The sequence below is a fragment of the Salvelinus sp. IW2-2015 genome, unplaced genomic scaffold (genome assembly GCF_002910315.2).
Source record: "Salvelinus sp. IW2-2015 unplaced genomic scaffold, ASM291031v2 Un_scaffold3713, whole genome shotgun sequence".
NCBI lineage: Eukaryota > Metazoa > Chordata > Actinopteri > Salmoniformes > Salmonidae > Salvelinus > Salvelinus sp. IW2-2015.
In genome coordinates, this window is record NW_019944990.1 from 61,229 (window position 1) to 72,722 (window position 11,494).

At 40.9% G+C, this 11,494-nt stretch overlaps 1 protein-coding gene, 2 long non-coding RNA genes and 1 other non-coding gene across 4 annotated transcripts in view; 1 reads left to right on the forward strand and 3 right to left on the reverse strand.

The window, feature by feature from the left end:
- The window catches only part of LOC139022502 (uncharacterized), a 3,175-nt gene extending 2,847 nt beyond the window's left edge, over positions 1-328 (reverse strand). Inside the window, exon 1 of the long non-coding RNA XR_011477703.1 lies at positions 236-328. This is a non-coding gene — a long non-coding RNA (uncharacterized lncRNA). The remainder of the gene's footprint in view (positions 1-235) is intronic.
- LOC139026001 (uncharacterized) overlaps positions 1-1,476 on the forward strand; it is a 3,381-nt gene extending 1,905 nt beyond the window's left edge. Inside the window, exon 3 of the long non-coding RNA XR_011477704.1 lies at positions 1,444-1,476. This is a non-coding gene — a long non-coding RNA (uncharacterized lncRNA). The remainder of the gene's footprint in view (positions 1-1,443) is intronic.
- Positions 1,477-6,762: 5,286 nt separating this feature from the next.
- LOC112076377 (large ribosomal subunit protein uL23-like) lies at positions 6,763-9,713 on the reverse strand. The gene is given in 6 exon segments (XM_070441293.1): positions 6,763-6,877; positions 6,879-6,963; positions 6,966-6,976; positions 7,932-8,050; positions 8,052-8,113; positions 9,608-9,713. Coding segments are annotated over 6 exon segments (468 nt in total). The 5' UTR covers positions 9,699-9,713; the 3' UTR covers positions 6,763-6,777.
- On the reverse strand, positions 7,771-7,842 carry LOC112076382 (small nucleolar RNA Z17). Its single transcript, XR_002895177.1, has one exon. It is a non-coding gene; the product is annotated as a small nucleolar RNA Z17 (small nucleolar RNA).
- Positions 9,714-11,494: the final 1,781 nt, after the last annotated feature.

The window sequence follows — 11,494 nt, forward strand, 5'->3', positions numbered from 1 at the left end:
TGATTGGGAACACATCTCTAGACTCCAAAGCTATGGCTGACAGTGAACGAAACGGGTGCATCTCAATACTCCCCAGTAGGGCTCCTCGACATGGACACGTGTTCCGTCTGCGTCTACATTTAAACAGGCGGTAGAATATATATGAGACACACTACAGTCCTGGTGAGAGGAGTCTGTATAGACTATTTGATGCAGAGCCGTTTGTGTCATAATGGTGGTCCACTCTGGAGCTCACCTTGTTGGCGACATCCAACGCATCGTAATCTGGAGCCAGGCGCACATATGCCTTCTTCTCACCGGTCAGGCCTGAGTAGAGGGTAGAGAACGAGTGGAGTAGAGGGAGAACGAGTGGAGGAGAGGGAGAGAGTGGAGAGAGGGAGAGCAGTGGAAGGAGTGGAAGAGCAGTGGAGGAGAGGGGTGAAAACGAGTGGAGGAGAGGGAGAACGAGTGGAGGAGAGGGAGAGAGTGGAGAGAGGGAGGAGAGTGGAGAGAGGGAGAGAGTGGAGGAGAGGGGGGAACGAGGAGAGGAGAGTGGGAGATGTGGAGGGAGGGAGAACAGTGGAGGAGAGGGAGAGAGTGGAGGAGAGGGAGAGAGTGGAGAAGAGGGGAAGAGTGGAGGAGAGGGAGAACGAGTGGGGAGAGGGAGAACGAGTGGAGGGGAGGAGATGAGTGGAGGAGAGGGAGAGAGTGGAGGAGAGGGAGAGAGTGAGAGAGGAGAGGGGACGAGTGGAGGAGAGGGGGAAAGAGTGAGGAGAGGAGAAGAGGAGAAGAGGGAGGAGGGCCGAGGAAGAGGGGGAAACGAGTGGAGGAGAGGGGGAACGAAGTGGAGGAGAGGAGGAGAACGAGTGGAGGAGAGGGAGAACGATGTGGGAAGGGAGAGAGTGGAGGAGAGGAGGAACGAGTGGGAGGAGAGGAAGTGAGGAGAGACGGAGACGAGTGGGAGGAAGGGGAACAGAGTGGAGACGAGGGAACGAGTGGGAGAGAGGAGATACGAGTGGAGGAGAGGGAGAGAGTGGAGAGGAGGAGAGTGTGAAGAGATGAAGAGAGTAGAGGGAGGAGAGTGGAGGAGAGGTGGCATGGAGGAGAGGCGGAACGAGTGGAGGAGATTGGGGAACAGTGAAGGAGAGGGAGAGGGGAGGACGAGGAGAGAGGAGGCGAGGGAACGAGTGGATGGAGAGGGGGAACGAGTGGGAGGACGGGAGAGGGAGGACGAGGTGGAACGAGGGGAGAGCGGGGAACAGTGGAGGAGAGGGAGAAGCAGTGAGGGAGGAGAAGGGAGGAGAGTAGAGAGTGGAGGGAGGGGGAACGAGTGGAGGAGAGGGAGAACGCAGTGGAGGAGAGGGGAGAGAGAAGTGGAGGAGAGGGGAACGAGTGGAGAGAGGGAAGAGAGGGAGGAGGAGGAAAGAGTGAGGAGAGGGAGAGAGTGCGCAGGAGAGCGGAGAGTGGAGAGGAGAGGGGGAACGAGTGGAGGAGAGGGAACGGGGAAGAGGGAGAGACGAGTGGAGAAGGAGTGGAGGAGACGAGGTGGAGAAGATGGCGGAGAGGACGAATGAGTGGAGGAGAGGGAGAACGAGTAGAGAGGAGAGAAGGGAGGAGAGGGAGGAGAGTGGAGGAGAGTGACGGGAGGAGAGAGTGAGGAGAGGGGAGAGTGGAGGAGAGGGAGAGGGATGAACGAGTGGAGGAGAGGGAGAGAGTGGAGGAGAATGGAGGACGGGAGAGAGTGAGGAGATGGAGGGAGGAGAGAGTGGTGGAAGGGAGAGGAGGAAGAGAGAGTGGAGAGGAGAGGGAGAGTGGGGGAGAGGGAGAGAGTGGAGGAGAGGGAGAGAGTGGACGGAGAGGGAGAGAGTGGAGGAGAGGGGAGAGTGGGAGAGGAGAGGAGGGAGGAAGAGTGGAGGCAGAGTGGAGGGGATAAATGGGGATGGGAAAGGAATTTTATGACCTACGTGTTCCAGGCAGAGTAAAATATGTAATAGAGTAACCATGTAACTTAGTCCTTCTAATGTATTAGACTGTAAACATTAACTAAGTCTTCTAATGTAATAGACTGTAACATTAACTAAGTCCTTCCTAAATGTAATAGACTGTAAACATTAACTAAGTCCTTCTAAATGTAAAGTTAGAACTGTAAACAGATTAACTAAGTCCTTCTAATGTAATAGACTGTTAACCATTAACTAAGTCTTCATGTAATAGACTGTAACCATTAACTAAGTCCTAATGTAAGTAGGACTGTAACCATTAACTACAGTCCTTCTAATGTAATAGACTGTAACCATTAACTAAGTTCCTCCTAATGTGTAATATAGACTGTAACCATTAACTAAGTCCTTCTAATGTAAAATGACTGTAACATTAAACTAAGTCTTCTAATGTAATAGACTGTAACCATTAACTAAGCTTTCTAACGTAATTAGACTGTAAACATTAACTAAGACTTCTACGTAAATAGACTGTAACATTAACTAAGACTTCTAACGTAATGGACTGTAACCATTAACTAGTCCTTCTAACGTAATTAGACTGTAACCATTACTAATCATCTAACGTAATAGACTTAACCATTAACTAAGTCCTTCTAATGTAATAGACTGTAACCATTAACTAATCTTCTAATGTAATAGACGTAAACCATTAACTAAGATTCTACTGTAATAGACTGTAACATTAATAAGTCCTTCTAATGTAATAACGTAACCATTAACTAAGTCTTCTAATGTAATAGACTGTAACCATTAACTAAGCCTTCTAAATGTAATAGACTGTAACCATTAACTAAGTCTTCTAATGTAATAGACTGTAACCATTAACTAAGTCTGTTCTAATGTAATAAGACTTGTAACATAACCTAAGTCCCTTCTAATGTAATAGACTGTAACATTAACTAAGTCCTTTCTAATGTAATAGACTGTAAACATTTAACTAAGTCCTTCTAATGTAATAGAGTAACATTAACTAAGTCCTTCTAATGTAATAGACTGTAACATTAACTAAGTCCTTCTAAGTAATAGACTGTAACCATTAATAGGTCTAATGTAATAGACTGTAAACATTAACTAAGTCCTTCTAATGTAATAGACTGTAACCATTAACTAAGCTTTCTAATGTAATAGACTGTAACATTAATAAGTCCTTCTAATGTAATAGACTGTAACCATTAACTAGACTGTCTAACATAATAGACTGTAACCATTAACTAAGTTCTTAACTAATAGACTGTAACCATTAACTAAGTCCTTCTAAGTAATAGACTGTAACATTAACTAAGTCCTTCTAAGTAATAGACTGTAACATTAACTAAGTCCTTCTAATGTAATAGACTGTAACATTAACGTAAATCCTTCTAATGTAATAGACTGTAACCATTAACTAAGCTTCTAACGTAATAGACTGTAACCATTAACTAAGTCCTTCTAATGTAATAGACTGTAACATAACTAAGTCCTTCTAATGTAAATAGACTGTAACCATAACTAAGTCTTCTAATGTAATAGACTGTAAACATTAACTGAAGTCCTTCTAATGTAATAGACTGTAACATAACTAAGTCCTTCTAATGTAATAGACTGTAACATTAACTAAGTCCTTCTAATGTAATAGACTGTAAACTTAACAATCTCAATATTAGATGTACATCGTCTTCTAATGTAATAGACTGAACATTAACTAAGTCCTTCTAATGTAATAGACTGTAACCATTAACTAAGCTTCTAATGTAAGACTGTAAACCATTTAACTAAGTCCTTCTAATGTAATAGAACTGTAACCATAACTAAGTCCTTCTAATGTAAATAGACTGTAACCATTAACTAAGTCCTTCTAATGTAATAGACTGTAAACATTAACTAAGTCCTTCTAACGTAAGAACTAAACCATTAACTAAGTCCTTCTAATTGTAATAGACTGTAACCATTAAACTAAGTCCTTCTAATGTAATAGACTGTAACCATTAACTAAGTCCTTTCTAATGTAATAGACTGTAACATTAACTAAGTCTTCTAATGTAATAGACTGTAACCATTACTAAGTCCTTCTAATGTAATAGACTGAACATTAACTAAGCTTCAACGTAATAGACTGTAAACCATTAACTAAGTCCTTCTAATGTAATAGACTGTAACCATTAACTAAGTCTTCTAATGTATATAGACTGTAAACATTAACTAAGTCCTCTAATGTAATAGACTGTAACATTAACTAAGTCTTCTAAGTTAGACAACATTACTAATGTTAATGTAATAGACTGTAAACATTAACTAAGTCCTTCTAATGTATTAGACTGTTAACATTAACTAAGTCCTTCTAATGTATAACTGAACATTAACTAAGTCCTTCTAATGTATTAGACTGTAACATTATCTACAGTCCTTCTAATGTAATAGACTGTAACATTAACTAATCCTTCTAATGTATAGACTGTAACATTCTAACTAAGGAACCTTCTAATGTAATAGACTGTAAACACATTAACTAAGTCCTTCTAATTGTAATAGACTGTAAACATTAACTAAGTCCTTCTAATGTAATAGACTGTAAACATTAACTAAGTCCTTCTAATGTAATAGACTGTAAACATTAACTAAGTCCTTCTAATAATAGACTGTAAACATTAACTTAGTCCTTCTAATGTAATAGACTGTAAACATTAACTAAGTCCTTATAATAGACTGTAACATAACTGTCCTTCTAATGTAATAGACTAACCATTAACTAAGTCCTTCTAATGTTAATAGACTGTTAACCATTAACTAAGTCCTTCTAATGTAATAGACTGTAACCATTAACTAAGTCCTTCTAATGTAATAGACTGTAACCATTAACTAAGTCCTTCTAATGTAATAGACTGTAACATTAACTAAGACTTCTAATGAATAAACTGTAAACAGTAACATAAGTCCTTTTCCTAACGTAAATTAGACTCTAACATTAAAACCTTGTTTATGGGCTGCAGGGGGCGTATTGGAAAAACTGGGAAAATATGTGCCAATTTTTCAAACGGTCCTCTTAATCAATTTTTGCTCTCTAACCAATATGCATATTAATATTAATATTGGATAGAAAACAAGCTCTATTCTAAAAACCGTTTCTAATTTTTCTCTGAGTGGTACAGAAGTCATTTGGCAGCACTTTCCCTGACCAGAAGTAGAGTCAGAAATCTATGCTCGCTGCCCGCTTCAACGTGTATGCCTATACATGGTCATTATACGTAAGACCCTACGTAAACTCCGTACGCCTGCTCTGCGGTGTCAAGAGGGTATGAGAAGAAGAAATTTAGTTTGATCTTGTTCAGAGGTTGAATAAGAGCTATTTTCTTTGCACGGTTTGACCCGACCACTTTCCGAAGTCTGAAGCAGCGCGACTTGGAGTGATATTGCGCTTCTGTTTGGGACGGAACAATCTCCGGCTGGGTTTATTTTGATAAATGAGACCATATCATCGTTAATGTTATGTTTTTTCAATATAGTTTTTTAATCAGATTATTTGATTTTTTTTCCGGGGGTTTTGCAGTTTTCGGTCTCTGACTTTTTTAACGTACAAACCGTGCCAGTCGACCAGTGGCCAATGCCTAAGTGAAGAGCGGAAAGTTGCCATTCCTACTCAGAACAACGACTCATCTGGACAAAGGACACCCTGATCAACATTCTGATGAAAGGATCAGCCAAAGTAAGACCCAATTTATAATGTTATTTCATATATCTGTCGTGCATGTCAATGGTCGCGGGGCGCCAAGTGTGTCTGGCTATTGTGGCTATGCTAACATAGCGCTACATTTTGTTTTCGCTGTAAAACATTTAATAAATCGGAAATATATTGCTGGAATCACAAGAATCCTGTCTTTCAATTGCTGCACAGTATGTATTTCTCAGATATGTTTTATGATGAGTAATTAGTTATTTGACGTGTGGTTCTGTAAATGTTATGGCTGCTTTCGGTGCCAATTTCTGATTGTAGCTGAAATGTAATTTATTGATTTATACCATAAATATGCACATTTTTTCACAAAAAAACATATGCTATACCATAAATATGTTATCAGACTGTCATCTTATGAAAGTTGTTTCTTGGTTAGTGGCTATATATATCTTTATTTGGTCGAATTAGTGATAGCTATGACGGAGTAAAAAAACTGATGCAGTTAGAAAAGTGCTCTCTTTTGCTGACGTGGTTAGCTAATAGATTACATATTTTGTCTTCCCTGTAAAACATTTAAAAAATCGGACATGTTCTTGATTCACAAGATGTCTACCTTTCATATATGCTGTATTGGAACTGTTAATGTGTGAAAGTTAAATATTTAACAAACTAGATTTTGAATTTCGCGCCCTGCACTTTGAGCTGGATGTTGTCATAAGTGTACCTGTGTCGGGATTGCAGCCCAAACAAGTTAACTAAGTCCTTCTAATGTAATAGACTGTAACCATTAACTAAGTCCTTCTAATGTAATAGACGTAACCATTAACTAAGTCCTTCAATGTAATAACTGTAAACATTAACTAAGTCCTTCTAACGTAATAGACTGTAAACATTAACTAAGTCCTTCTAATGTAATAGCCTGTAACCATTAACTAATCCTTCTAATGTAATAGACTGTAACCATTAACTAAGTCCTTCTAACGTAATAGGTGACCAGGTCAGACCAGCGGCCAGGATGATCCCCAGTGACTAATAGTTAGATGTTAGTAATGCTAGTAAATAGTTAGAGGCTAGTAATGGACTAATTAGGTTAGTTCAATAATGTCAGGATTATATCGTTATGTACCTGATCAACGTGTCTAGTAGCTAGAGGTATAGGGTCGTGTCGTACCTGATGAGTGTGTTGACCTTGGCCACGTCGATGTCGTAGAGCTTCTTGACGGCGTGTTTGATCTGGTGCTTGTTGCTTTGACGTCACGATGAAGACTAGGGTGTTGTTGTCCTCGATCTTCTTCATTGCGACTCTTGTCGTCAGAGGGAACTTAATGATGCATAGTGGTCCAACCTGGGGAGGGAAAAGGATGGGGGAGGGAGAAAGGATGGAGAGAGGTAGAAGGATGGGGGAGGGAGAGAGAGGTAGAAGGATGGGGGAGGGAGAGAGAGGTAGAAGGATGGGGAGGGAGAGAGAGGTAGAAGGATGGGGAGGAGAGAGAGGGAGAAAGACGGGGGAGGGAGAGAGAGGGAGAAGGATGGAGGGAGAAGGATGGGAGGAGGGGGGGAGAGATGGAAAGGATGGGAGAGAGGGAGAAGGATGGGAGAGAGGAGAAGGATGGGAGAGGGAGAAGGATGGAGAGAGGAGAAGGATGGGAGAAGGAGAAGGATGGGAGAGAGGAGAAGGATGGGAGAGAGGAGAAGGATGGAGAGAGGAGAAGGATGGGAGAAGGGAGAAGGATGGAGAGAGGGAGAAGGATGGGAGAGGGAGAAGGATGGGAGAGAGGAGAAGGATGGAGAGAGGGAGAAGGATGGGAGAGAGGGAGAAGGATGGGAGAAGGAGAAGAAGAGAGAGGAGAAGGATGGAGAGAGGGAGAAGATGGAGAGGAGGGAGAAGGATGGGAGAGGGAGAAGGATGGGAGAGAGGGAGGAAGGATGGGAGAGAGGGAGAAGGATGGAGAGAGGGAGGAGGATGGAGAGAGGAGGATTGGGAGGGAGGATTGGGGAAGGGAGGATGGGGATGGTGAATAGGAGCTCACTTTCAGCGTGCACCAAACTAACGCTGTGACCTCAACCCCCTCAAAATGGCATCCGCCCCACACCAAGATTTTAACCCAATTTTAAAAAAAGACAGTTGTGTTGCTCTAAGGTGCATCAGTGGTTTATAAGGATGGAATCATGAGATATCATACTTTGATCGCTGTTAGCATCATTTGCACCCCGAGCAGAGAAACTAACCACCAAACAGATGAATGGCTTGGACATGTCGGTACTGTACCAACGCCATTCTTACAGTTTACATGACTTACTTATTCCGGCGAGGGGCACTCTTGCGGGGGTACTTGGGTTGTCTGCGGAGGCGCAGGGTTTTGGGGCGGCGGAAGGTCGGGGAGGTTCTGATCTTCTTCTTCCTCTGGCTGTGGACTCCCTCTCAGAACAGCCTTCTTGGCCTTCAGGGCCTTTACCTTGGCCTCGGTCTTGGCCGGGACAGCTACAGAGGGAGATGAGACGTTACAACTGGGTTTAGGCAGGGACAGCTACAGGAGGGAGATGAAGACGTTTACAACTGGGTTTAGGCAGGACAGCTACAGAGGGAGATGAGACGTTACAACTGGGTTTAGGCAGGGACAGCTACAGAGGGAGATAAGACGTTACAACTGGGTTTAGGCAGGGACAGCTACAGAGGGAGAGAGAATGTTGCAACTTGGTTTAGGCTTGAACCGCTACAGGAGATACGTTAGACAGGGTTTCTAAACTAAAGCAGATTAGTTTAACATCCTAAATCAGAACACTGTTGAACATCTGACCGTCCATATATCTAAATAATTACCAAGGCATTGCAGTAAACAACCAATTAGTCTTTACATGACCAGTGTGCTCTAAATACCTGCATCTGACCATTTTTATTTTCTTGGGAGAGCTCAGAAAGACATATCTGGGATTGCAAATTCCTTCTGAAATTATTAAGACATCACCTGAACTATAGTACACTTCTCAAAAATGTCGGGATGAATTTGATATATGGTAGGATTTACCCAATTCTCTTATTTGGCAGGTCAAGCGTGTAAAGACAAATATATTACCAGAATTCTTCTATCTTTCTCAAACCCTGCCCTTTCCTACTCCTAAAGGTGTTTTAATTTGAGTTTAATGGGAATCCACCCTTTACTGATGTTTGGGGGGCCTTTCAGCAGTTTCTAAAGTCARCACCTTGGCAATGAATAACTTATTTTCTAGCATTGATGTGAAAGTCATTGTTTCGTTAATAATTTAAATTAATACCAGGTTTTGGGGAGTATTCATGGGTTGGAGGGGGAAGGGTTTTGACAGATGTGCTCCCATGTAGCCTGCTGTTCTGTGTTGGTGGAATAAGTGGGCATTCTGTGTCATATGTACCTTATTAATTTTTTTTACAATTTAACAAAAAGCCAATATATACTGTTTTTAAAAAGTCTGCTAGTATTTGTCAAGCCATTGAGGCTTACAACTTGATGCATACCTTCAATACATTTAAAAGTATGTACKACGCAGAAKACACTGCAACGCAACGGTCTTTGGAAATMAATGTACTTCTGGTTKCTAAAACGCAATGTGATCGAGGCGTTACTACAGGCCATGCTGTCAAGACAACCCCAACAAAACAACGAGACGAATAAAAATTAAATAAACCATACACGGCTTGCAATCACTCACGTAAGCTCAAACGTAGGAATTAATATCATTAAAAAATCATTAATACACGGAATGAAACAGCCAGTAATGTTTCAGCGAACTGACTAGCTAGCATAGCCACATTGGATGGGAACATGGCGGGTGGCTACTTTCTACATTTCGCGACTTTTGGACAGATAAAATAKCTAAGGACGTCTGTGACTTTCAACGATTGTAAAGAACATATATCCATCTTTGCACACAGGTATAAACAACATGTGTGGTTCTTCATATTAAGTGATTTTACGCAAAAACAATGTAGGGATTCACAGACCTTCCTTCTTCGCCTTCGGTGCCATGATGAGAAAGGAAGAACGCTTGGGGTTTCCGCAGCTATAATACAGGGGCGAGACAGCGGCACTCATATCTCGCGAGACTGGCGAACTGCATCATGGTAATTGTAGCGTCAGAATATGGATATACGTGGGCTACAGTCCAAACCTTAGCTGTGTTCGAATACCCATACTAACATACTGTATAATACATACTAAAATGAACTAATAGTAAATGAACGGTATCCTTTCAGTTGAGCGTAATAGKGCTTCGCCTGTCTACCGGAAGTTGATGCTGTTGCTATGCAACTTCTTGGTAGCTTGTTAGCATAACACATTAGTAGCTAGACATCTTACGACTTCATTAACAATGTCAATTAAGAACGCACAACGACTATATCACATAGCTAAGNAAAGGAAGAACGCTTGGGGTTTCCGCAGCTATAATACAGGGGCGAGACAGCGGCACTCATATCTCGCGAGACTGGCGAACTGCATCATGGTAATTGTAGCGTCAGAATATGGATATACGTGGGCTACAGTCCAAACCTTAGCTGTGTTCGAATACCCATACTAACATACTGTATAATACATACTAAAATGAACTAATAGTAAATGAACGGTATCCTTTCAGTTGAGCGTAATAGKGCTTCGCCTGTCTACCGGAAGTTGATGCTGTTGCTATGCAACTTCTTGGTAGCTTGTTAGCATAACACATTAGTAGCTAGACATCTTACGACTTCATTAACAATGTCAATTAAGAACGCACAACGACTATATCACATAGCTAAGCTAAGAATGACGTGAATAATCAAGTCAATAGGTTGAGTTTGTAAATCAGACATATCATATCAGACACATCGTATCAGCTTGACTGCATCAAATGCAGCAATGAGTTTCACTGCATGTTTGCATTTAACAAACCTTAATGATTGCACAAAGATATCAAGCTCTCTTTTAAAAATCTATAATAAGGGGGTAGTTTTCCAAAAAATATATACATTTGTGTATAAAMAATCTGGCTAATACAAGTCAATTATTGAACAGGAAATTGAAATCATAATTTTGCAATAAACCAAATTTGACATCATTGTGTGTGAAATTGGCAATAATAAATCGTGTAACTCCACCCACAGCGAAAGAAAATCTGTTCAGTAGTTTCAACGTCATTCRCACAAAATGTACAGTCATTACACTCTACATTGAATTTCAATCTTAAAAATGTATTTAATGGATAAATATCATTCAGAATTTTAAAATGGTTCCTCTTTGGCCTTGAGTTGTATAGGGAAAGACATTTTCTTATTTTCTTGGTTTACAGATTCATKAAAATTTGACAGATATAATTCAATTTGAACTGTTCTGGGAAGAATTCTTTGGAAATACCTTGTCTAACATGTTTACTGTTAGCTGTTTGCAGAATAAAGAGTTATCTGTGTATGAAGATGGTAGGCAAGGAYACACATCTGAATATAATAACATTCCCTTCACCAGCAGTACAACACTAGAAGGAATAGCACTWATGACTGTACAATATTGCTTGGGTCGACAAGGAAAGTCATATTTTATAAAAAATCATTATAGCTGAAGATATTACCACTTTCAGACCAAATGTATTTCTGTTCATAGATTCTTCAAAGAATATGGTTTTGTTACGGTGCTGACAAGATAAATGTCTCTCCGGCATGGTGGGCTGTCTAGCTCCCGCCTCTCCTTTCTTTGGATTGGTGGATACATCTCATTATTGTAATACTTTTTAGAATATTAGATGAGGGTCGCTGACATCAACCGCCTGTATTCAATGGAGGTTCTACAGTGCATTGTGCGAAAGTATTCAGACCCCTTGACTTTTTTCAAGATTTTGTTACGTTACATCCTTATTCTAAAAT